General features: G+C 37.1%; 3 protein-coding genes across 5 annotated transcripts; 1 reads left to right on the top strand and 2 right to left on the bottom strand.

The window, feature by feature from the left end:
- Positions 1–362: 362 nt before the first annotated feature.
- Positions 363–5,605, bottom strand: LOC110761172 (alpha/beta-Hydrolases superfamily protein). Of its 3 annotated transcripts, none has more exons than XM_021963593.2 (13): positions 5,494–5,605; positions 5,184–5,282; positions 5,021–5,094; positions 4,856–4,927; positions 4,727–4,755; positions 3,663–3,713; positions 3,109–3,159; positions 2,265–2,324; positions 2,105–2,187; positions 1,590–1,737; positions 1,289–1,339; positions 919–1,023; positions 363–748 (listed from the first exon to the last, which is right to left on the bottom strand). In XM_021963593.2, the coding sequence occupies exons 1-13, from the start codon at positions 5,553–5,555 to the stop codon at positions 605–607; spliced, it is 1,029 nt and encodes a 342-aa protein (XP_021819285.1). In that variant the 5' UTR covers positions 5,556–5,605; the 3' UTR covers positions 363–604. The 3 variants fall into 3 exon arrangements, with proteins under 3 accessions (XP_021819285.1, XP_088112007.1, XP_088112006.1); XM_088255881.1 differs by having other exon boundaries at positions 5,184–5,295; positions 5,494–5,591; XM_088255880.1 differs by lacking the exon at positions 2,265–2,324.
- Positions 5,606–17,894: 12,289 nt separating this feature from the next.
- LOC110761112 (putative HVA22-like protein g) lies at positions 17,895–20,558 on the top strand. The gene is made up of 7 exons (XM_021963506.2): positions 17,895–18,226; positions 18,331–18,418; positions 18,558–18,656; positions 19,409–19,465; positions 19,567–19,630; positions 19,772–19,987; positions 20,128–20,558. Exons 2-7 carry the CDS (start codon positions 18,387–18,389, stop codon positions 20,407–20,409), a joined length of 750 nt encoding a protein of 249 aa, XP_021819198.1. The 5' UTR covers positions 17,895–18,226; positions 18,331–18,386; the 3' UTR covers positions 20,410–20,558.
- On the bottom strand, positions 19,835–21,354 carry LOC148293288 (uncharacterized). The gene has a single exon (XM_088255853.1). The coding sequence runs from the start codon at positions 21,291–21,293 to the stop codon at positions 20,613–20,615; it is 681 nt and encodes a 226-aa protein (XP_088111979.1). The 5' UTR covers positions 21,294–21,354; the 3' UTR covers positions 19,835–20,612.
- Between the last annotated feature and the right edge of the window lie 6,362 nt (positions 21,355–27,716).

Raw genomic sequence — 27,716 nt, 5'->3', positions numbered from 1 at the left:
CATCCCAAAAGCAAGATGTCAAATGAATATTTTATTATTTTTTCTTTTCTATTCTTTTTAATTAAAAATAAATCAACACTAAAATGTAATAAAATAATAATTTAATTTGACATATCGGGTGGAGTGTAAAGCTGTGTAAGATGTCAAATTGCCACATCAGCCATCAAATTTAAATTTGATGTTTGGTATTTGACATCTCCCTTGGAGATGCTCTAAGAAAGGAGATTCAAATTTGAGTGTAAGCACACTAGGCCGATATCCTGACCGACTGATTTAACCCGCATTTGTGATGGTCACTACTCATTTGCATCATTAATTGAACCATTCATTATGCATATTCTTTATTAAAGTTCAATACAGAGTTAAATTCACAATCTAACAACATAGTTTTATTAGTAAATGGGGTATAAATAGTTTTATTTTTAGAGGTATGAAGAAATGCTAATGTCCACAAGCAGGCAGCTTAAACCAATTTGTTGTCTCTAGACTCTAGTATAAGTAACAATTAAGTGTACTGTACACTCTTTTATTGACTTATTATGCATCCAATTGCAAGTCCAACCTTTGCATCCTAAAGAGGAACATGGTGGGCTGGGCCAGGTAATTACTGTGATGCTTTTTGATTCTTGATCAACTTTGCTACATGCTCAGCAACCCACAATGAACCGGCCTCAGTGCAACAAAAACCATGATCAGTGAGGCCCTCTCTTTCAATTGATAGAGCAGCATCTGGAACCTGCTTGGAAATCTGGGACCACAGAAACACCAAGTAAACCCAGATAGTCAAATTGGAAATTGCCAAAAGCAGAAGTAAAAGAATGGCCAAAACCTAATTGCAACACACTCAACAGCATGAAGAACTTCAATAACAATTCCGAACCCAAATCAATTAAAAAATTTAAGAACTTAGAAAACTACCTCTTCAAACATTTGCAGTGGACCCCAGTGATCATCAATGGCAAACAAAAATGCAATTTTGTGTTGATTTGCCCTCATGAATGCCCAATCTGGTGTTTCTGAAAGCTGACATTGAAGGCCAATGGTAAGCACAAGTATGTTTATCACAGTTCTAACTTTCCTAAATGAACTACGCAGCAATTTTGGTGTTTGCTGAAGCTGAAGAGGCAATATTTGCAAGAGAATATCATACGCTAACGACACTTCCATTTATAAAACCACATGATGGCACCCCGTGGTGGTCAATTACTACATTTATTTTCAAAATAATATTATTGTAATCCATCAATTACAACTAACATCTTCAATTTACAAAAAGCAAGAGTTTTACCTTTCTGAATTCTGTCATTGCCAAAAAGAGGACATTTCGCATGGTATGGTACTGCAAGTATACAAATGAAATGTTGATGGAAAAGATTCAAAACAAATGTGCGCATGTACGCACACATTCACTCACGAAAAACATACAGTTTGATAGTGGTAAAATAGTTAAATCAGTAGAACATTGGTAGAAGCTCCCCTGATAATAAGAAATGGCATGCGCCAGAAAAGAAACGGTTGACGACTTTTTGGAAAATATTATATGACCTAAGAAGCCAACTTCATCAATCTATTACAAGACAAACCTTTACCTTTACCAAGTGAGAGCAAACAGCGTCAACTGCAGTAGCTGACCAGAACTTCCCAAGGAACATGGTCACAATTAACCTCAACAGTCGGATAGGCAACAAACCCAAGAGTGCAACAATAAAGCTGAAGACAACACATAGAATACGGGACCTGAAACACACAATTCTGCAATTTTAATCTCTATCAATGCCTTATGTTAGATTGTCACGACTAATATGATTAAATGAGTTTATAGCGGAACCAACCAATATACATTAGGACCAAGTGAGAATTCCAAATAAAAGGTTAAAACATTTCATTGACTGTCAGTTTTCTCAAGTGAAATCAACAAAGATTAACAGACACCATCGCAAGTAGGCATTAAATAAAATAATGCAACCAACAAGTACCAGCTAACAGGAACAGGGAAAACATGCAGTATAATAACTGTCAGCATGTGCATGAAGCAGAGAAGATGCCTCTAATGTATATGACAGAATCAAAGGTATTTTCATTCATAACAAAGTAAGAATTTTACTCTGCAATCTTCCCAATAATAGACTGCTTTCTGGATTGTGGGTTTAGCGCCAAAAATGGATATAGTCCGATACAATATTTCACCTACAATTCCGTAAACTATGTCAGCGAACAGGTTCTCCATATGGCATGACAAATGAGTAGTTAACAAATGTTAACACCTTCTCTGGAGACCTCTTAAACATTTCGACAGATATATATGAACCAATAGAGTGCCCAACCTGCAGGAAAATAAATCTGTTTCTTCTAAGAAAAAAATGAAAAAAATCAGAAACAAGAAATCCAATTTTACAATTTTCAAATTCTTTCCTGAAATCAACCTGTAGATAAGTTGGTGATCACAGCAATTATTGAGATCACCACCTGTAAAACGACTCAAGAACACAAAGACAACAATGGTATACTAATAATTCTAGTTCAAAACCAGGAAATGCTGACAGATTTTCATCACCCAACCATTGATCGAAGATGAAAATCACTCATATAGAATGATTATTAAATTCCTTTACTTGATTTCTACGTAGGAGAAACACAATATGGATAACACCAGAATGCAAAAACCAGAGGAAGAGAGGGCACTCCATCATAATTCTATTATGCAGAAACTTCAGAACATAGTTGCATATGTTCATGAGAAAAAAAAAAATCTATTCTCCATAAACAGTCAAACCAAAAAAAAAACTAAACAAGAGAAAAGTTTGTGTACTGACACTGGGAAATGCTTTGTATATTTACACTTTAACAAGACACATGGAAGTAGTTCCATGCTTACGGGTAGTTAGTGTGTTAAGTAATATTTTATGTCTATTCACTGATAAAGGTTAGTGGATACAGCATTGCTGACAAGAATTGATACAGAACTCAAATGCAAGAGATATCTAACTTGGTCCCACAATCGTAAGGTCATTTAGGAACAGATATTGCACTTATATGCCCCTCTTCTACACACAGCAGACATGACACTGAAAACAGAGACAACAAATTGGACATAGAAAATGATCCCACCAGTAATATAGGAACTTCATTATTTTGCAATTCCTGTTTGATGACGTCCATCTGCAAAAACATGAATTTATTGGAAGTCAGAACCATATTTGACACTCTAATATACTTTTTTGTTCTTTTGCCAGAGCCACTCTAATATAACTAATAAGTTTCAAAATAGAAAAATTGGTGTACATGTGCCATTAGAAAAATATTGGAAATGGGGAAAATAGAATAGTGCTCTAATAGAAATCTATGAATAAAGGTCAGTTCTGGAAGTCAAAGTTGAATTCTGTAGCAAATAGAATGCTTGGAATGCTATTAAAAATTATACTTTCAGAACCTCAATTCAGTGAGTTGGGTATTAATTCCACAATTCTGTCATTATTGAGACGTTGCCCAGATACCAGCTGATCAATTAACAAGACATTTGATTATGAAGGCAACAGCATTCAACATGCTTCATTCCATTATACAGGACATTAAACCAACAACTTGAAGATGTACAAAAGATCTCAGTTCACTCTTCTCCAGCCAACAATTTTCTCAGAAACAATAAATCAAGCAGATTTTACCTTATGATTAATTTGTTCTTGTAATGAGAACAACCTTCCATGCTCCCAGCTCTACAAAGAAGAGAATATCATTTAAAAATCATGACCATGGCACAGATCACTGAAGCAAAGTGTCAAACAAGAAATAATATACTGGATGCTTCTTACGCAAATATATATATATATGTGTGTGTGTGTGTGTGTGTGTGTGTGTGTATTCTATATAATTTGCCAAACACAGAAAACCATTTCTTCGTATGAAGGACCATAAAAAGATCATGTATCTTATAATATTAATTGATAGGAAGTCATGAAAATTGTTCTCACACTAAAACAAAAAGGAAAAACCTAGACTTGCAAGAACTTTACCACATATATAATGAAAGGTAAAAATATAGACTTGCATGCATAATTAGTTGATATTAATCTTACAATCGACCTTGAAATTATAATCTTTCAGATTCAGAAGCATCTGAACTTGAGGCCCATCAGATGCCCACCCAGCCTTTTATCCTATCCAAGCATATAGCATTCTGAGTTCTTCCTTTTAAAACTTAACTGATGCCTAGAACCATTGTTGTCAAATACACATAAACACTCCTGCTCAGTTTGCCTTAGCTTTTGTCTCCAAGAAAAAGGCAAAAAGACCTTGTTAGTGGCTTTTGGTTCATCACGTCTGTGATCGGTCCAAATTAATTAACTTTAAGTTTAACAAAACAAACATCAAGTTGGTTCATCTAATGCACTCCAACTAATGAAGTAATTTAATTTACAGATACTTTGAAGCTCAGGAGACTGCAATAATTTCCAAGATTTGTCTGAAATGTAATTTTTCGTTTTTTTCGTCCTACAAACTTTTAACATATTGCTAATTGGCCAAAAGAAACCTTGCTAAAACTCCCGTAGGCTTTACAATGGGCAGGAAACAGAACATAACCGTGATCTATTCTAAAGACTGATTGGCTGGATGCAAAGGAAAGCAGAGTACAATACTGACAATCATAAACAACAAAGGTCAAGAAGTGGAAATTCATGGAAAGTGTAATACCACTACGGCCAAACCTTGTATAAGCAAAATGTAATACCTTTTTGGTTTGAGATATATGCCCAACAGCTGATGATATGCACAAAATTGCAAAAATAATTAGCATATAAATATTACAATTTCCAAAACAGTTAACCAAAACAATACAAAATAAACACCCAAGTCTTGCCTGTCACAGACGCAGTTCCACCCAGCAGCTCATATAGTGACTCCAAAAACTCTTTATAGAATAAAACAACACCTACAATACCAACAACCCAAATCACAATTCTCACAATTGAATCAGTCACAGAAAGAAAGACACGCCTAAACACCCAAAAACAAACAAACCCACCTGGATTTCCAGGGATAACTACAACATGCAATGTTGGATCGTCAGCTCGAATCTCCAGTATTTCAGTAGTGTAACTGAACAAGACATCAAACAAAAAGAACCCATGTAAAAAAAAATGGCCATTATAGCAAAGCATAAAGGATTTGAAGGGAAAGGCAAGCACCTTGACACATTGCATAAACGAAATGAAGCGCGCCTCTTCACTTGAATCACTTCACATTCTGAACTGTCCTGGCCCATTTCTCTGCTCGCACAATACAATCTACACCATGCAACTTGCAAGTATATAACTATCAGAATATCAATGTATCATACTGCTGGCTAAGTACCTAATTCCCTAACTCTACGAAACTATGAAAGTTCGTACTTCCAGGTGTCTTTCTAGCCTAGCTTCCTAAGTGTGTAGGTCGCTATTTAATTTTAATGAAGTTAATGCTGAGAAGTACAGAAAGGTGAGGGAAATGGAAAAATACCTTGACCGGGAAGAGAGTGAGAAGAAGGGTCGGGCAATGGAAGGAAAGAGCCGAAGGAGCATTTCTCTGTATTTCGGTTTTTTGTTGTTTACTTATATGCTTTGGAAGTTTTTAATTATTATTTGTTTCTATTGTCAAATATAAATATTTGAAATTATTTTTTTGATATAATGCGAGCCGAAACTCAAAAACAACAAAAAGAAACGGGGATCACTTTTTAAAAAAAATAAAAAATAAAAAATCATTTTTTCTTAGTGAAAAATTTATTCCGAAATTTGAACATAATCTCTTTTACTTTATGACATCTTCCAAATTTGCAGAACATGTTAAAACAGTATATTAATCATTTCTACATCCTCAATTATAAAGGTAGGTTGAAGATAAGCAAGAAAATATACTCATAATTAGCGTTACGCTAGCATAGAGTAGTTAAAGAGCTATGAGTTTGGATACATTGCTAGTATTTTTACTCTTTAAAGTAGATTAACACTATTATTAATGATTTATACATCTTCAATGATAAAGGTAATAAATAAGAAAAGATACACCTAGTTAACGTTTGGCAAATCGAGTGACTAAAGACCTAAAGTATGGTACTTCTTAATTATTGTTTGGACGTTTGGCAAATTGAGTGACTAAAGACCTAAAGTATGGTATTTCTTAATTATTGTTTGGACGTTTGGCAAATCGAGTGACTAAAGGCATAAAGTATGGTATTTCTTAATTATTGTTTGGACCAATAGGCTAGAGAACTAGGGGTTAAAAAGCCATATACGTTCCTATGTTGTGAACCATAAAAAATTTCACATATTTCATCAATTTTAGCAACATAAAATAAATAGAATTCTACTACCATAATTTCACATATTTAGTTATGAGACTGATCACCCATAGTGGCGCAGCACAAGCAAATAGGTTTTCAAGCGAAAATCCTGTAGAACAATAATATGGAATCCACCAGGAAGTTAGAGAGAAATTCTCTTCGAATTATTTGATAAAAATTCAGAATAGTTCAACCAAGCATAACGGCTGACTAAATACATCATTCTCACCCATTAAACTGCCCTGTGAAGTTATTGAAAACTTAACATAAAATAAACGGAAGGTCTGTAAATTGAATACAATCTTTAAATGCACTTTTGGAAGGCTAAATGACCTCAGAAGCCCAAAATCCATCATATGTCACAAAAGTATTGTGAGTTGGACTCGTGATGTCATTCCCTTTTCGAGAAGGTATTATGCGACCCAATCAGAGCTCGGACGCCAAATTTGTAAATTCCCGCAGCGTCCTTTTTCCCTTCTTCGCTCCAATTCTTCTTCAATACATTCAGCCATTTGTTCTACATCAGTCCCTTCCACCTTCGAAGAACTCGACCCCGAGTTATGTTATGGATAAAGGGTTTCATCTTCCCGAAACTCATACAAATCAGCAACATTAAAAGTATTGGAAATTCCCATGGAACCTGGTAATTCAATAACATAGGCATTGTCATTGATTCTTTTCAGCACCTTGTAAGGACCATATTTCTTAGGCTTCAGCTTGCTATATGTACCAACAGGGAACCTCTCCTTCCTCAGAAACACCATCACAGAGTCACCTTCTTGAAATATTATCTGCAGCGGATTTATACTTAGCATTAGTTTGCTCGAGTTTTTGCTTCACTTCATCACGAACAGCCACCACTTCTTCAGCCAAATTCCCTGCTGCAACACTGATTTTCTGGCCTTTAGGCAACTTCACCAAATCTACAACATGATTAGGCACAGCAGTATAAACAATGGAAAACAGTGACTTCCCGGTTGCACTATGAACTGCACTGTTATATGCAATCTCCACCTGTGGCAGTGCATAATCCCATTGTTTCGGCTTCTCTCCGCAAATGCTTCACACCATATTTCCCAATGTTCGGTTTGTAACCTCAGTCTGGCCGTCAGTTTGAGGATGGGCAGTGCTACTACGGTTCAAAGTAGTCCCAAATATTCTCCACAAAGTGATCCAAAAATGGCTCAAAAATTTTGTATCACGGTCAAAAGTTATAGATGCAGGTACTCCATGCAAGCGAACAACCTCCCTGAAAAACAGTTTGGCTATATTGGATGCATCAGCGGTTTTCTTGCAAGCTATGAAATGCGCCATTTTTGAGAACCAATCAACCACCACAAAAACCGAATCCACACCTCTCTGAGTTTGAGGCAAACCAAGGACAAAATCCATAGCAAGATCCTGCCAAATATCATTAGGAACTGGTAAAGGAATGTATAATCCAGTGTTTTGTACTTGTCCCTTTGAAACTTGACAAATATAACATTTGCGCACAATTGTTCCAACGTCACGCTTCAACTGTGGCCAATAAAATCTCTCCTCCAATCCTGCTATTGTTTTATCGCGGCCTAAGTGGCCACTCAACCCTCCTCCGTGCAAATCCCAAATGAGTTTCTCCCTTAAGGAGGAAATGGAATGCATAACTAGTTGCCCTTGAACAAATACCCTTCATTAAGAAAGTAATTTGCATGTGGCTCATGATTAGCACATTTAGCCCATATTTCCTTGAAATCATCATCATCTTTATATAAATCCTTCAGACACTCGAACCCCACAATTTCTTGAGTAAGAGTAACTAACAAAGAAGCCCTTCTACTCAGCGCATCAGCCACATGATTTGTGGTGCCAGAAGTATGCTTGATAACGAATGAAAATTTCTGCAAAAAAGTTACCCATCTAGCATGCATTTTATCAATATGTTTCTGGCTGTTAATATACTTCAAAGCTTGATGATCTGTAAACAAAACAAATTCCTTCTTAATAAGATAGTGCTCCCATTGTTTCAAAGCTCGAATAACTGCATAAAATTCTTGGTCATAAGTACTCCACTTTTGACGAGCGTCGCTCAATTTTTCAAAAAAGAAAGCAATTGGTCTCTTATCTTGAGAAAGCACGGCACCCACTCCCATGCCACTGGCATCACATTCAACTTCGAACACCTTCTCAAATTTTGGAAGAGCTAGAACCGGAGCCATGCAAAGTTTTTCTTTCACAAGAGCAAAACTTTTTTCTTGTTCTTCTCCCCAATTGAACCTGCCCTTCTTCAAACATTCAGTAATAGGTGCAATAATGGAACTGAAATGCCTCACAAACCTCCTGTAAAAAGTGGCCAAACCATGGAAACTTCGAACTTCAGAGACTGTTTTTGGAGTTGGCCAATCAAGAATTGCTTTGATCTTCTCGTCATCCACCTGGATACCATGTCACCAACCACAAAACCCAAAAACAGTAGCTTATTTGTACAAAAAGTACATTTTTTCAAATTCACATATAGCTTATTTTCCTTCAAAACTCCTAAGACTTGTCTCAAATGCACAAGATGCTCTTCTTTTGTGGTGCTATAAATTAAAATATCATCAAAATAAACCACGACAAAAGAGCCAATAAATGGTTGAAGAACCTGATTCATAAGTCTCATGAAGGTGCTAGGCGCATTTGACAATCCAAACGGCATCACCAACCATTCGTATAACCCTTCCTTGCTCTTAAACGCTGTTTTCCACTCGTCGCCTGGCCTGATGCGAATCTGGTGGTATCCGCTGCGCAAATCTATTTTGAAAAACACCTTAGAGCCTTCGAGCACATCCAACATATCTTCCAAACGCGGGATGGGAAATCTATATTTTATTGTAATCTTGTTGATTGCTCGACTATCAACACACATACGCCAAGACTGATCTTTCTTTGGGACAAGAAGGACTGGAACTGCACAGGGGCTCAAGCTCTCCCTGATAAAACCCTTCTATAACAACTCTTCAATCTGCTCTCTTAAGATGTCGTTCTCCTTAGGGCTCATGCGATAATGTGGCAGATTTGGTAGACTAACCCCAGGTACCAAATCAATGTGGTGTTATATATCTCTCAACGGCGGCAACTCGTTTGGCAGCTTGTCAGAAATTAGTTCCTGAAATTTTGACAAAATCTGTTGCACTTCAGGAGGAATTACATTTTCTTCTTTCCTGGCCTTCAGCAACCCCTTCAACACCATGGGACAAAAAATAATCTACTTCTTTTATTGCCTCATTTAACTCTTGCTCGCTACTGATCAGAGTTAGAAAACTAGAACTCTTAGTTTTGGGCTCAACTGATTTTTTTGAGGGCACTGTAGTAGCCATTGCAAACTTGTGGTTGTTCCAGGAAAACAAAATCACATTATCTCAACCCTTAATGGTTGCATCCACATCAAATTGCCAAGGTCGCCCCAACAAGATATGACATGCATCCATATCAATAACATCACAAACGACATCATCTCTGTAATGCTTACCAATGGAGAGTGGCACACGGCAAGTCTCAGCAACACAAACTGAAGGTCCTTGTCTAACCCAACCCAGTGAATAAGGGCTGATATGTGGCTCTGTTGGTAGCTGCAAACGCTCCACCAATTTTTTTGACACAAAATTCTCGCAACTCCCATTGTCTACGATCACATCACAGATTTTATTTTTGATTGAACAAAGAGAATGGAAAATGCTGTGTCGCTGCCCTTCCTCTTTTGGTGCCAAAAGAACTCGCTGTAAAACCAAAGTAAGCCTTTCCATTCCCTCCTCAATTGCAAACTCAGCCCCTGCATAATCATCATCTACAAATTCATCATTTTCTTCGTCATCACCGACATCTTCTATAAAATTAGCTTGCCTCTGCTCGGGACAAATGTTGGAACGATGCCCTGGTTTTTGGCATCGGTAACAAATATCCGTCATGGGCTTAGCATACGGATTCTCCTTCTGGGGCTAGTTCCGGGTCTGCACTCTATTAGAACTCCGGCTACTACCTGCATTACTGCTTTTACTTTGGAAGTTCGACGATTTTGACGATCCTCCAAAGTTTTGCTGCTGCGTTTTTCCCTTGTCACTAGGAAAAGTAGTAACACTTTCTGAATGTTCCGTCGTGTTCCTGCGATAATTAGGTTGGCGTTTCTCCTTCTCCAATAGCTCAGCCTTTAACGCCGTATTAATCACCTCCTGCAAAGTCCACATATTCTGCAAACCAATTTTTTCTTGAATGGAAATTTTCAGGCCATTAATATACCTTGCAACCTTTTGGTTTTCGGTCTCGGTCAAATGATTACGCTCCGCTAGACGCATAAACTCTTCAGTATATTCAGAAACTGAATGATTGCCTTGCACACAGCTTATGTACATGTGGTACAGAATTTGTTCGTAATCAGTAGGTAGGAACCGATCCATCATAAGCTGCTTCATCTTTCGCCATGTACGAACCCATTGCTTTCCTTGCCTCTGTCGTGAATTCTGCAATTGATCCCATCATACAGCCGCTGTGACTTTCAGACGAAAAGCAACCATCTTCACCATTTTGTTCTCTGGAACCTCCATAATTTCAAAGAACCTCTCCACTTCTACCAACCAATCCAAGAAATCTTCAATTTTCAGGTTTCCCCAAAAATTAGGGATTTCGGCTTTAATCCGATAATCACCAAAATTGTTGTGATTACGATGATGTGGATTGTTAACCGGTGGCGGTTCCTTAAGTTCTTCTTCGGACTCCGACTCGCTCTCTGGAACACGTTGTCTCCTATTATTTCTTCCATTGTTATCTCAGTCTTCTCTTCTATTGTTGTTTCTGTCTTCTCTTCCATTGTTGCCACCAATAGCTTGTAACAACAACTCACGCATCTCCCCAAGTTGATTGGCTAAATTGTCGATTCGTACGTTTTGAGCGTCCAAATCCGCTCGAGTAATTGGGATAGCAGTTTCACGATCACCCATGATAAGCCAATAATACCGAGACGGGAGAGACCCACTCTGATACCACTTGACGCAACACAAGCAAATAGGCTTTCAAGCGAAAACCCTGTAGAACAATAATCTAGGGCTGTTCACGGTTCGATAACCGTAGCTTGGAAGAGTTGCCGAGCACCAAACCGGAGGTCATCGGCGTACCCATTTTGGAGACCGCCGCCGCGCCGAGTAGATGCAAGACCGACTACAATTGGCACGCCAAGAAGTCGGTGCGGTTTGGTTTGGTTCGGCAAACATCGATGGAAGAGGATTGAACTGAGATTGAGGGCTTGAGGACCACTTCGTGGTTGGGGGTGGGGGTATGGGGAGGAAGAAGAAGAAAAGAAGAAGAAGCCGAGGAAGAAGATGGAGAGAAGAACGAAAGAAGAAGAAGATGCAGCCAGCAAGATGAAGAAGAAAGAAGAGAAGAAAGAAGGAATGATGGCTGGGAGAAAATAAGAAAAAGCATATGAAGAAGATGGAGAGAATAACAAAAGAAGAAGAAAAGAAGAAAAGGCAGAGGAAGAAGATGGAGAGAAGAACGAAAGAAGAAAAAGATGGAGAGAGGAGAAGAAAGAAGGAAAGAAATGATGACGGCTCGGAGAAAAAAAAGAAAATGACAGTTTGTGGGACGGTTAGATTGTAATAAATACTACAATTGTACAAATATTCCACAAGAAGATGCATTAGTCTAGTGGTATTTGGGCCTTGTACCCAAACTCTGACCAGAGTTCGATTCCTCATGAGCGCACATACTCTGAATTTTTAGGCAATTTACATCTCCTCGGTCCGGTTCGGGTTTTGTCGGTTTAAAAAATTTCAAACCGATTCAAAATAGGTTCACCATCGGTCCGATTCGGGTTTATGCCAATTTCAATATTTTTAGTTTAAAAACCGAACCAACCTGCCAAAATTGATCCGATTCGGCCGGTTCGATCGGGTTTTCGGTATGAATTACCAGCCCTACAATAATCTGGAATCCACCAGGAAGTTAGAGAGAAATTCTCTTCGAATTATTTGATAAAAATTCAGAATAGTTCAACCAAGCATAACGGCTGACTAAATACATCGTTCTCACCCATTAAACTGCCCTGGGGAGTTATTGAAAACTTAACAGAAAATAAACGGGAGGTCTATAAATTGAATACAATCTTTAAATGCACTTTTGGAAGGCCAAACAACCTCAGAAGCCCAAAATCCATTGTATGTCACACCAAAATTGTGAGTTGGACTCGTGATGTCGTTCCCTTTTTGAGAAGGTATTATGCGACCCAATCAGAGCTCGGACGCCAAATCTGTAAATTCCCACAGCGTCTTTTTTCCTTTTTTCGCTCCAATTCTTCTTCAATCCATTCAGCCATTTGTTCTACATCACATAGTGTGTGTATGATAACAAGACAAGATCGTGGATTGGGCTTTTCTTTTGTATTTTGTTGAGCCCATGTTTATTTTTGAGGAGAGGGATCAAGTTGCACAAATCAACCCGAGATTCTGTGTTTGAATCCGTCCTTACTCAATATCATAAATAGTGATCATACAAACTCGTGTGTTACATGAAGATCATTTTCACCCAGGAAACAGAAAGGGGAGCAGACTTGGGAACACAATGGACAAAATGGAACTCTCAGTTCATTTTCGAGGAAGTTGCAGGAAATTGAAATGTACACACACCATATATCAAACAATTGCTTCTTGGTTCATTCCACCTATAAACATTACTTGTTTCTAAATTTATATTACTTGGGGAAAAAGCGAGATCTTATTAAGGAACAAAAGCCATCCATTAGTCCATACGTTTGACTACTGCTGATAAAATTAGTTCCAAAAATATATGTTTATTTTTATGACTGTCCTTTAATTATTAATTAGTTGTCGTCTTGTTGGCCTAATACAACAACTTTCCAGGATGCATCCAATATCAGTGTCATCATGGTGGGGGATAAATAAATATAATTAAAATTTGATTCATCTGAAACTCTTTTTTTTCGAACAAAATTATATTAACCCGGAATTCTTCATACACCATTTGTATACAATATCCTTCTTACCATAATCTGTCACTTAATCTACAAAGTTAGTTTTTGGTTGCTTTGTGAGGTTGACTGTCGTTTGACTACTTGATAGTTTTTTTTTTTGTTTTTTTTTTATTTATCCAATTCCAAGACAGAAGACTATGATATTATCTATTTGTTTATTAGAAATAAAAATACACTATTACTGTTGCATATAAATTGGGATAACAAATTGCCTCTACATAATGGACATTATCTATAATACATTAAAGTATCTTTCCTTCATTTTTCTAAAGCAAGGGTAAAATTCGAGCTGCTCTACTTTCCATGCTATAATCCCCAATTTCTCTTACAGGATCTTCACAGATCAGTACAAAAGAAACAGGTACTTTAGTCAAGTTTGTAGCTCAAATCGTTAAGAGTATTTCTGCAACCGAAGTCCTAGGTTCTCCATCCTCCAATATCGCTTGTATGAAAAATAAAAAATAGAAAGTTACTTCAAGGTTTTCTTCCTCTTATTCTATTCTCTTTTTTTGGGTTATTATCTTCCCCTTTTTTATTGTTTGCCAAAGTTGAGAATCATGAGGATTCGAATATGAAATTACTGATCTACGAGTCAATATCATTTTTCACTGAGCTAGTCAGGTTGGCATCTTCCTTATTTGTTATTGACCGGCGGCTGAAGTTAAACCTAGTTGGATGGGAACTGAGCAATTCAATGGCAGTACTATAAAATCCCACTTTTAAAAAGATGGGTCAACAAAATGTTAAATGACAAATACACCCTTGTTCCATGTGAACAAGTTGGATGGGAACTGACCAATTCAATGGCAGTACTATAAAATCCCACTTTTAAAAAGATGGGTCAACGAAATGTTAAATGACAAATACACCCTTGTTCCATGTGAACAATCTGATAAAGTTAGAGATTTTATATTTAAACCCCACATTTTTCTTTGTTCACCCCATGTTCTAAGTTCACCCCAACCTCTAATTTAAATTTTCACAATTTCTAAGAAAACCCCACTATCTTCCCAAACTACCCTAAAATACACCCCAAGTTGAAAAAAATAACAAATAAAAGAGTTTTTCTATTTAAACCCCACTATCTTCCTAATACAAACTATAGAAGAAAAAAAACATATATCTAAACTGAATAGTGGGGGGAAAAGATGAAGAAGGCCCCTATTTTTTGAGAAGAATATAAAGGTCTCTGTGCTTGCCGCAAGACAGACAGACTTGCTAATTATTATAGTATATCGTTTACTGTTAATGGAAAGAGATCCTAGACCAAATAAAGATTTCTAAATTAGAAATTAAATGAGGAGATATTTATTTGCATTGTAGACAAGAAGGTGCAACTTACCTCGACAAGAACAAATTTAACTTACACGAAGGTACAGTAATTATCTACTGTTTACTTTTGAGCATATAAGAAGTCAAGTAAATATAAAATTTTAAATAAAAAATCAGAACAACCAAGCAATCAACAAAGGGTAGAGAATAAGATCATTACAGCCAAGCAATCAACAAGCCTTTTCATCAGCTCCCATGCAGATTTTAAAGAGGTAGGCTTCTCAACATTTTACGTCTATAAAGAGGAGTAATCTGGCAATAGAATATAGAGGGTTTGTATTTTTCTAAAACTTAATATGAAGAGTAGTGAGGTGTGTGGGATGTGTGTATAGATGTACTATGGTTAAGTATTAAGTTGGATGACCTTTTTTGTCTTTTTACGCAATAATAAAACTAACAGCTTAATGATTTAAGTATTGGGGTGAAGAAAGAGAAGTGCGGGGTTTAAATAGAAAATCTCTTTTTATACACAAGTAATTAACATTGCTTTAGTGGATCATGCTGTTATAAGGGATGTGGCTTAACTTAATTCTAAGTCAAGTCTACACTTTTGTCTCGTTTCTAGTTAGCGATTGGCACCTCAAAAAGTCATCATACACTCTCGAAATTCTAAGTCAAGCCAACACTTTTGTCTCATTTCTAGTTAGCGATTGGCACCTCAAAAAGTCATCATACACTCTTGAAGTCCATTTTCAAGTGGGCTTTTTTATTTTTTTTATTTTGGGGTCATCCAAGTGGTGTTAAACTTTTAGTTAATGTTATTAGTAGGATTTCCTGTTCTGTGCATGAGTTACCAAGTAGCGTGGAAGCTACTGCCAAGTAAGGCTTCGTTAATAGGAAGTTACATTAGAGATGACCACTTTGCTAAGACATTAATTGTGTGGAAATTTCGGGTTGATAAGGGAGAGCGTGTGGGGTCTAGGAAAGACTTGTAAAACATTAACCCATTCACCACTTCTACGGAAGCTGCAGCCAAGTCAAGTCGTGGTTGGTCCCCTATTATATACAAAAAGATGCATGATTCAATTGGGTGATATACGAGTACGTTGACACATTATTATTATTTTTCCACCATATCAATAATTGATATGGTTCCGGCAATTTTTTTTCTTCCCCATTTACAAACTTTGACGCATTGATCAATTAATTGTTAATATATAGCCCATAATTAGTATTAATGAGAATTCGCGTCTTTAATAAGCAGTCATTAATCAATAGTCTCAATTCACTTCACATTTCTCATATTCTAAAACTATAATGCTTCATTTTATTTTATTTTTAAATAATTGAATTAGCGATTACCATGAAGGAACTTTCAGATTTGTGTAAAATGAAGTTAGGATCAATGTCGTTGAATAATCGTGAAATAGAAAATTCTTCAAAAATCATTTATCTTATTTTACTTGGGAACAAAAATCTGCTGAGTTTTTAGCCTAGAGCAGGAGAATTCATTGAAATTGATAGAAGGGAAATTACATGGGCTCAATTGACTTGGTTCGTCTCGTTCATGTAGGTGCAGCAGCTCTTGCGCGTATCTCATGTTGATGACATGTTCTACACATAGTTAACAATTATGACCAATTTACTTTGACTTTTGTGGAAAATTTGGCCTGCATTTGAAAGATAGTGGGTCTGCGGAAGACTTGTAAAATACGGAGAAAGACTTGGACATGAATATGACTATACAATAGCGGAGCTATGATATTTTAATTAAAATAGCAGAGTAACTACACAGATTACGATATTTCTTGACCGAGTAATGCTAGAAAGTGAAGTATCACAATATTTATTTAATCCCATTAACTAATAAAACATATTATTAATACTAGAATGGTATGTTATACATATCTTTGCTTTAGGCTAACTAGTCACTGTCGAAACTACAAAAGAGTCGAATGTGAAATATATTATGTGCACAAATTTCCCATTGATATAATATTAGGCTTCAATCCACTGGCTTCAATCCATTGATATAATATTAAAAGTCTAATTTTATAATTTAAAACCATAAAAATAAAATTTAAAAAAAAAAACTCGATAATAATAAAAATCCCCAATAACTATGCAGATTTTAAAGAGGTAGGCTCCTCAACGTTTTACGTCTTTAAAGAGAAGAGTAATCTGGCAATCGGATGTAGAGGAGTTTGTATTTTTCTAAAACTTAATATGAAGAGTGGTGGGGTGTGTGGGGTGTGCGTATAGATGTACTAGGATTAAGTATTAAGTTAGATGACCTTTTTTGTCTGTTTACATAATAATAGAACTTACAGCTTAATGATTTAAGTATTAGGGTGAACAAAGAGAAGTGTGGGGTTTAAATAGAAAATCTCTAAAGTTATTATGTCTGATGAGAGTTTTATTTTATCATGTTTCTGAAGTGGATTGCCATTGACTTCCCAACCTAAACCTATCCGAGTCGTTGGATGAAACAGTTATTTTATTTTATTTTATCAAACTTCATAAGACCCAATCCCATGGCAATTCCACTAGATGAAGATGCATTTTATGATTAAGTAGGTTTTGTTTCTTGGAAGCATCATGCATGCACATCTCTTGTGCATTGGATGTTGACTAAAGGTATAAATATAAATAAAATTTTTGGAAAAATTGTGTATGATGTTCTAACTAAGTGATAAAACTTAGTGGCAACATTTGATGATGATGATAATCGTTTCATTGTGTGTTTTTTTTTTTAGCACGTGACGTTTTTTAACTGAATTATTTTGTCACTCGACACTTAAACGTTCTGAGAAGGAAGAAGTCGTAAAAAATATCTAAACAAATTTTTTCTTGTAATAATATCATTCGATTAATATTTGAAACAGTTAGTCTTGTTTCACTTTATTGAAGATGATCTTGAGTTCAAATTTTGGGGACAATTATTTATGTTGTTAATTTTTTATATATAAAAAAAATTGTAGAGGAGGAAGAGAAAGATTTACTATTTTGAAGTGATAGTAACAATTTTCAAAAATAAGTAAATAGATAAGCAAATTCCAAATCATTTCCTACGTACCCTCTGGTGACTGGGTGCTTTCTACATGGAATGACAAAAGTGCCCTCAACGAAACTCAACTGCCAAACGGTAAACCCGTCATTGATGAAGAATCCCGAGAAATCCCTCCCGCAGCATTGCGTGTAAAAATTATAAGGAGGCGTCCATCGCAAGAAATCCTCTTTAGTTTTCTTTAATTTTAATTTACTTTAAATCCCAATAGCTGTTCATCTCTCATATCTCTACTAGAATTATAATAAATATAAATCCTCTGTTCTTTGTTTATTAATAACTAAAACTCCCCAAAACTCCATTGTATATATATAGAATTCACAGACCCAACCAAAGATATATACCATTTTTAGAATTTGCCTATTTCTTCCCGTCTCAAACTCCTTGCGAATTTGTCTCATTCTTGCTGATCCTCTCTTTCTCTCTCTCTCTCTCTCTCTCTCTCTCTCTCTAAAACCTATTTCTTCCAAAGAATAACAAGCCCTTCTGGTTGGTGATTGGAACTCCTCAAATGGGCATTTTGGGTGCTGGCTTTCTGAAACTTCTTTCTTCTTTTTAACTTGCTTAAAACCAGGTAATATATTAATCAGCTTTTGCTTTCCCTTCTGGGTTTTGAATTCATGCATCATTTTGGTTTTTGTGGCCATTATTAATTAATAACTCTGTTTCATGTTGCAGGAATTCAAATATATATACATATATTTGTGTGGTGTTTGCTGTTAAAGGGTTAAAAGATGTTGGGAAGCTTGCTTAACAGATGCCTTATGTATGTTTTATATTGTCTGTTGAGTTTGGATTTGGGTTTGTTTTGATCTTCGACTTTACCTTTTTTAATTTTCTTTTTGGTTTCTTTCTTGCTTGTGTTGAATGTCTCTCTCTCTCTCTCTCTCTCTCTCTCTCTGCAGAATGTTTCTTGGGTATGCATACCCTGCATTTGAATGTTACAAAATTGTGGAGAAGAACAGAGTTGAGATTGAAGAACTCCGGTTTTGGTGTCAATACTGGTACGTGAAAAGCCTGTCTTTTTCATATAATTGGCCATTTGGGGTGCCATGTTTGATGTTGAAATTCATTTTCTCTAATTTCTGCCGTTATTGGCTTTGACCAATTCATTTTCATAGGCTTTTTCTCTTGAAAATTTTGGTCCTTTGATTGTCATCTCGTCCGGCATACAAACTTACACATATCCGAGATTCGATTTTGGTCCGTATATGGGAAAATATGTATTTAGTGTTTTCTTTAGAAACCTTAACAGATTATACATATTCGGTTTTTACTTTTAAAATCTTAAGCTGTAGCTACCAAAACCTGTCACATGACATAAAAGTCCCCACTAAAGTTTTTCCCCGAGTTCTTTGTCATACATAATTGTTGTCACATTTTCCAAGACAAAAATTGGAGGGAACGAATGCTTTTTAATGATTGGTCAATTGCATCGCCATACATGTGATCAAATATGGTTCATGGCCTTATCTACTCCATTTCCTTGTGTTCATTGTGGGTCGCTATTGATGTAAACAAATCATTGAAAACATTTTGGTGACTATTTGTGGATTGATGATTTCATCTCTTTAATGTTATGGGCATGTTTAATTGACCTCTAAATTGGTATGTCCCATTGAATGCATGCCTCTACCATATGGCCCCATATATCTATTCAGATATAGGGAATTATTTGCACAGAAAAAGGTCAAATAATCATAGCAAATAATAACAGAAACGAAGGGATGTTTTTAACTTCCAAAATCTTTTACAGGATAATTGTGGCCATGCTTACAGTTCTAGAGAGGATTGGAGACGTTTTTGTTTCATGGTATAAATCACTCTTCCACTCTCTGCCCTAATTGATCATGTGCTTGTTTTCATCATTTTACGTTTTGACATATGCTGAAGTAATTTTTCTGAAATATGAAGGTTGCCCATGTATGGTGAGGCGAAGGTGGCCCTTTTTATCTACCTCTGGTATCCAAAGACCAGGGTAAGATAAATGTTTTTCTTTTTTAAGATCATTGGTTGCATACAACTGGTCATTTACATTACTGTTCGGGTGCTAATCACGTGATCAGTTATCGCAAGAGAGATGTAATTCATGTGAACACCTTTTGACTTTATGTTGTAGGGAACTGGGTTTGTGTATCAGACACTGTTGAGGCCATATGTAGCAAAGCATGAAACAGACATAGACAGGAAACTGCTGGAGCTGAGAGCAAGGGCCTGGGATTTGGCGGTTTTCTACTGGCAAAACTGCGCCCAAATGGGCCATTCAGCTTTCTTCCAAGCCCTTCAATACTTGGCTTCTCAGTCCTCAAAGTTCACCAAAACCACCGCCGAAGAGGTAGGTACATTATCAACATTTTACGCACAAGTTGTAAACACAAACAAATTCCACATAAACGAAAATGAAGATTCAAACTCTTCTGGGTAATGGGTAACTGGAAATTGATTTGTTTGATTGATTGAACCAATCTCTCGCAGCGGACGATCGACGATGATCAGCAGAACCCACCCCCACCTTCAAACGCACCGCTTCGCAAACCCAGTGGGAAGAACAAGTGGCCGCCGCCGTCATCTCCGCCAGGAACACCCAATGGCACAACCACAACCGCCAATGGCACAATCACAACCGTCAATCGTTTCATCTCCGAGACTCCGAGATCCCCCAAGGTGCAGGTCCGGGTCAAACATCAAACAGAAGGCGGGCAGGTTGACGAGCTGTCCGAAAAGCTCAGGCTCAGGCGTTCCAAGCCAATCCAATGAGAAATTAGATTGTAACAACAACAAAACAGAAAGGACAAACGAAATTGTACAAATCCCACAAACAGAAATCGATTGATTGATTGATCAGAACTCTGTATTGGTACTGAAAATCATTGAACTTCAATTTCAAATTCATTCATTCAATTCCATTTTCTTCGAGTCAGTATATACACAGATGAACAAAAAGTGAAGACGTCGTTGTGTTAGGTGGTGAGGCCGAGACAGAGGAGTGTGCGGCTGAATGCTTGGGAGAGTAAGGGGATGAGGGTGTGGGTGAAGAATGAGAAGCACGGGCACGGAGAGAGCTTGAGGTAGAGGCGGCGGAGGAAGTTTGTGCCTGATGGGCCGGAGGTGGAGGACATGGGTTGGAGGTAGGCCCAGGCGGCCTGCTTCACGAGGCGGTTGCGGATGGAGATGTCGTAGCCGGAGTTGGTTGCAGAGGCGGCGGTCGGCGAGTTCACGGCGGAGGGGGAGGCGGGTGAGGGGAAGAGGTCTTTGAGAGACGTGTAGGATTCGGAGCCCTTGAGGGAGAGGAGCTCCAGGTCGAGCTGAGGCGGCGGCGGGCGAGAAGAGACGTCGCCGTTTTGGGCGGGGAAGCTGGAGGTGTGGAGGCCGTGTAGATGCTTAGTGGGAGGAGTGGTGGGGGAGAGGAGGCTGAGCTTGGAGGGGACCACGACGGATGTGGAGATGGAATTTCTGCGGTGGAGCTTCCATGGTGGTGGGCTGAGGGCGGTGGAGGAGGAGTCCATAGCTGTTGAGCAGAAGAAAAGAGAGCAAGAATGCGTTGTGTTGTGTGTATTTCTCACTGAACAAAAGAAAGGAGAGAGCGAGAGAGGGAAACGAGAAACGCGGTGTTTGGGTTCCGGCGGCTTGCGTTTTAGCATTTATTCGCCTACAACAAACGTCGTTTTTGTCACTACTCGCACACACTATCTTTTATTTCTTTAATTATCGTCCAAACAAAAAATCTTTATTTCTTTAAAAATTATTGTCTGCGCCTTGCCAATCTTCCAGAATATGTGTGGGGTCCACTCTCTGATGACCCCGTGCATTGTGCTCATATTTCTCTTTTTCGTTTCTTTTTTGACTGGTTTTGAGGCAGGCGTGGCAATTACGGATCGCAATTTCTGATACGATCATTTACACGATTTGAAATTCGTACAGGAAAAACACAACCTGAACTCGCACGACTAATTATTGGGTAATATTAAGGTCAATTCGTTATGACCCGTTTAATAAACGGTTGAATTACGAGTTAACCCGCCAAACCCATTAAAATACACACTAACCCATTTAAGTTTCGTTAGACTATATTACAATTATGGCGGTGAACATGATTTTAGACAAGCTATTTTCACAAGCAATGCTAGACATACCACGTTTGCACACGACTTATGTATCACCTCTTTAATAAAGGTGTTTATTAGAAAGGTGGTACACAAATGGTATATAAATGTGGTATGATTAGCATGTTTGTATTTTCACTGATACTCAACAAGGGACAACTTTTTTTTACAAAATCACACTATAAGAAATACCCTCATTTGTCCCTATTTTACCATTATCAAAATTGAAAGAAGATAAAAACAAACTAATAACAAGTAACTATAATATATTCTAATAAAAATTTGTATTTATTACATGCAATTTTGATATCACACGTTAAGTAATTATTTTCTTTTTTAAAATTAACAGTTTTTTTTTTTTCCAGAATAGTATGTTATGTTTACACATGCACAATTTGCGTATCTTTCTTCTTGGAAGAACCAGACTTGATCCAATTTCTATTTACGCAAGTCAAAATTGGTTTCTTCGCGATGTTTTGGAGCCTAAAAAGAAAAAGAAAACATATGTTTTTTTGTTTTAGGAAAATTTAAAGCAAAGTTGGCCTAGAAAATACTCCTCCAACGTGAAAAAGACGATCTCAAACACATAGTGCATGCATGGTAATTAACAAAAATGGTCGATTAATGACCGTGTGGTGTGGAAGTGAAAACGTCATAACATCATAACATCATAACATCATACTAATAATATAATATTAATTAAGCATATTATTGATATTGATAATTCAATAGAAAACCAGACAAATAAGGGAAACTAAAACCTTAATGGCACGATTTTTTGTATTAGCCAAACTAGAAATGCATCTAATACTTATAATGCATAAGAATCCAGAGGATATCAAAGCGGTCTCTGAAGGCAGACATACGCACAACCTCACCGGCCTTGAACATCTCCTGATTCACAATCTGATTCCAGCCACGTGTTAAACCATGGCCATGGTTTCGAGACGACGTCAAATATATCTCTCTTGTTTGAAGCGAGTTGGGTCCCATGAAAAACACTTTACGTGTTTTATGAATAGGTATGCCACATAAGTTGTCACCTAGATGTCGTTGTAGATAGAGATTATCAGTCGTCATATCGTTTTGAGAAAATGTAATTTCGGCAACGTCGTGTACGATTTGTTGAGGCTCTATTTTAAGGTCGCTTAGTCGGGTGAGCATGTATTGAGGAATATCAGCCATCTTCTTCCAAAATTTGATTGAGAATAATGCACAGACAGTTGATGAAATCCAAGCAGGCAATGGCCTCCTATATATAACCAGGTATTCGGAAACTTGATTGCTAAGATACTTGAAAACCACAATTATAAACCACATCATGTGGCATGCCAACTCATTTAATACACCCATGTGTGCTTTAATTTTTTTTTTATCACCCTTAATTATTATTTTTTTGGTCGAATATCCTAATTAAAGCATTAAAAAAATTAACATGAGTTGGGGGTGGGGGAGGGAGGTAGACAGAGTGGGAAGAGGTGTGTTTAAATAATTTCTTGCGCATATTCAAAATAATTTTCCCAAAAATAATTTCCTGCTCATATTAAAAAGTAATCCCAACGCGAAAAGATGAACAAACAAAACAACATATATAGTACATGGTAATTAATGGCCTTGCGACTTGGAAAGTGAAAATCATATAATAAACGAAAAACTTATGAAGAAAGAAATTAAGGATCTCAAAAACCTTCTTCCAATAAGTAACTAAATTCCTGAAACATCAAGGAAACTATAAAACCCTAATGACACGAAAAACTTAGGAAGAACAACTTAGGAGGAACCCAAGGATCCCAAGTTTCTTATACTTGTAATCCTTCTCGTCTATGTAAGCCCAGAGATGCACAATCTCACCGGCCTAGAAATTCTTTCGCGCAATCCGTTTCCCGCCATCAGTTAAAGCATGGCCATTCTTAGGAGGAACCTAAGGAAATTAGATTGTGTTTCCCTCTTTTCGGCCGGGTAGGCCGATGGAAGGAGTTTTTGGTCCTTCTTCTCTTGAGATGCGTAGGCGTGCCACCACCAAACCACCTGATGGCTTGGATGGAAAGATTGTGTGAGTGTGTTTGCGCTTCTGACTTCTGGATCAAACGATTGATCGACCAAGCAAGGAACCTCCTCTTGGCCTAGGTTCTTTTTCCTCCTTGAGGTCAAGGATGATTGAGCTTTGTATGACTATTTTTAGGATTTTTGTGATAAGTACAATGAATGTAAATGCAGTAAACGAAATGACAGAAATGTAAGTGCAAGAAAATAGATTAAAGCGATAAATTCTTGAATTAAACTCGAATGTAAAGACAATTGAAATTAAATTGCAAGAAAGTAAGCTTACACTAGGAAAACGAAGAACTTGGATAATCTGAAGAGCTTGAAAGATAAAATCCTAGACTATGAATTGAAAAGTACAGGATGAAAAGATAGATTTTGTGTGTTTAGTCGGAGGTCTTCTTCTCTTCTTCTGATGACTTATTTATAGAGTTTCTTTCAGTTCATGGATTCGGCCATTAAATGTCCCCAACTAATTCTGTCTTGAAAATCCTTCCAGTATTGATGTTTTCTGGAGCTCCAGGCATGAACTGCCCAAAATGTCATTGAGATTGTGAAAACTCTCCCCTTGATATAAGGTGCAATTAGTCTTGGTATTGGCTACAAGTCTTCCCATATTTGAATTCCACCTCTTGCAAGGAAGCCTCTGACTTGGTTAAGACTCCCACCAACATTAAGTGGCATATGAACGCCAAACATTTTGATATCGGCCGCATGATGAATTCTCCAAGTATTTGGAAGTTCTAGCCTTGGTTGAGAACCTGCGGAAGTTGGCAAAAGAGTTTTCTATATGTACATATATTTTATATATGGCCATATCTTGTCGGCCGATATCGATAGTTGTCTTACTAATTCCCGCCCAGATGATGAGTGGATGCCTCCCACATGAATAATTATATTATCAAAGTAATATATTACTATTACCCTATAGCCATTTGTTGGTCAAATCCTGGAAAGCAAGTTCATCCATTACATATATATATATAAAATAAGTCAATTAATTCCCAACTCAAAACCCTTCCAGCCCGGTTTGCAAAGGAACCAAATACCCCGGCCGCCATTCTCCAAAACTGTGTTTGCTCCAAACTAAAAAGTCCGGCCGCAACTTCTACAAAATCCCGCCGAGATATCCTAGTAATTCCAACTCTGCCTCACCGCACCTTTGCAATTTGCTTTACAAAACTTTTTGGCCACATCAATTCCAAACACTCCAAGCTTTGGCCGCATTCATGCATGCATCCATTCATTCATATATATATAAAATATATCAATATGATATGCCCAATCACTTCAGCCCAGCCTTTTTTGCAAGAGTAGTATTCGGCCAAATTTAAAGATATGCCCAATCATTCTTGCAAAAGAAAACACCTTGGCCGCTTTTTGAGAAAACACTCGGCCACCTAGAATCCGCCTCTATGAATTCTTCCTATTATATATCTATATGTAATAGGACAAAACTCCAAGTTTTACAAAAACTCTTCGGCCGAACCAGTTCCATAAACTCCAAACTTTGGCAACACTTATTCATTCACTTTATATATATAATAGCATAAGGAAAGAACTTTTCAGCCACATTGGCAGACCATCCAAATGCTCCAGCCATGCTTTTCTCATTCATCCACCTATAATAGGACACAATAACTTTTGGCCCATCTTCTCAAAAAACATCCAACCTTGGCCGCACTTGCATTGTTCCTTTTTTCAGACCCCCATGCTATCTCTCCAGCCAACGTTATCTCTCCAGCCAATTCTCATTCATCCACCTATTATTTTCTTCAGCCCACTTCTCTTCAGCCAACTTCTTCAAGACCCAAAACCGAGGGTACTGTTCAGAAATCCAGAAGTCATATTTCAGAAGCTCCTATCAGAAAACTTCCTTCATGAAAGTTGTTCGTCTACCTGAGGACTAAAATCTGTGAAATTTGTAGATTTTTCTGAAATTTCGTGATGCCTCAAAACGGGTTTGCAGCTTTTGTGTTCAGCCATGGCTGGTGGGTTTCTGCAGACTCGGTTTCTGCATTTGATTTTAATATGTGAATCTCGGATGGTTGTGATTGCTTCACCAAATTTGCTCGAAATTGTTTTGTTTATAACATATCCAAAATTGAAGATCATCCAACCATGATAGTGCCCCCTGCCTTCATTTTTCTGAAGTATGGACTTGGAGACCACTTGACTTAGCTTGGATTTGGAGACCACATCCAAACAGATTGACATCTGGTTAGCTTACTCGTTTTGAATTTCGGGTCAATCATCTGCGTGGTTACTAGATTTCTCAACCTGCTTGCCTGATTGCATGAGATCTCTAGCTACTTGCCTGATTGCATGAGATTATTGCTTGTTAAAGAAGAGAACGAGAAAGTCACTTCAAATTTATTTTCAGTATGTTATACATTCAAAAAGTGAAAAACTAGTTTGTCATATCTGCACATCTAGATGCCACACCAATTCTCACTAAGCAAAATCCCAGAAAAGGAAAACTAACAGAAGAGGTCATCATGCATTCTTTAGTTTTTTTTTTTTTTTTAAAAAGCAATTTTTTTACAAAGGGTAATTGTCCACTCTCTTATGACCCCTGTGCATTGTGCTCAATTTCTGATACGAACCGTTATACAACTCGATATCCGCACAGGAAAGACACAACCCTAACCCGCACGATTAATAATTGGGTAATTTTCAAGTCAACTCATTATGACCCGTTTAATAAACGGGTGGATTTCGAGTTAACTCGTCAAACCCGTTAAAATACCCACTAACCCATTTAAGTTTTGTTAGACTATAATAAATATTACAATTATGGCAGTGAACAGGATTTTAGACGAGCTAGTTCTGGCAGTGAACATGATTTTAGACAAGCTATTTTCACAAGCAATGCTAGACATACCACGTTTGCACACAACTTATGTATCACCTCTTTAATAAAGGTGTTTATTAGAAAGGTGGTACACAAAATGGTATATAAATGTGGTATGATTAGCATGTTTGTATTTTCACTGATACTCAGCAAGGGACAACTTGTTTTTACAAAATCACACTATAAGAAGGAAAATGCTAGACTTACCACATTTTTCATACCACATTCATACCATCTCTCTAATAGAGGTGGGGCCCATTGTATTGGTGGGCTCCACCTCTATTAGAGAGGTGGTATGAATGTGGTACGAAAAATGTGGCAAGCCTAGCATTACCCCTATAAGAAATACCCCCATTTGTCCCTATTTTACCATTATCAAAATTGAAAGAAGATAAAAACAAACTAATAACAAGTGACTATAATATATTCTAATAAAAGTTTGTATTTATTACATGCAATTTTGATATCACGCGTTAAGTAATTATTTTCTTTTTTAAAATTAACGGTTTTTTTTTTTTTTTCCAGAATAGTATGTTATGTTTACACATGCACAATTTGCGTATCTTTCTTCTTGGAAGAACCAGACTTGATCCAATTTCTATTTACGCAAGTCAAAATTGGTTTCTTCGCGATGTTTTGGAGCCTAAAAAGAAAAAGAAAACATATGTTTTTTTGTTTTAGGAAAATTTAAAGCAAAGTTGGCCTAGAAAATACTCCTCCAACGTGAAAAAGACGATCTCAAACACATAGTGCATGCATGGTAATTAACAAAAATGGTCGATTAATGACCGTGTGGTGTGGAAGTGAAAACGTCATAACATCATAACATCATAACATCATATTAATAATATAATATTAATTAAGCATATTATTGATATTGATAATTCAATAGAAAACCAGACAAATAAGGGAAACTAAAACCTTAATGGCACGATTTTTTGTATTAGCCAAACTAGAAATGCATCTGATACTTATAATGCATAAGAATCCAGAGGATATCAAAGCGGTCTCTGAAGGCAGACATACGCACAACCTCACCGGCCTTGAACATCTCCTGATTCACA

Source organism: Prunus avium, chromosome 7 (genome assembly GCF_965620075.1).
Source record: "Prunus avium chromosome 7, drPruAviu1.hap1.1, whole genome shotgun sequence".
Lineage (NCBI taxonomy): Eukaryota > Viridiplantae > Streptophyta > Magnoliopsida > Rosales > Rosaceae > Prunus > Prunus avium.
Note: the sequence above shows the minus strand (reverse complement) of the source record. Positions and strands in the feature narration are given on the sequence as shown.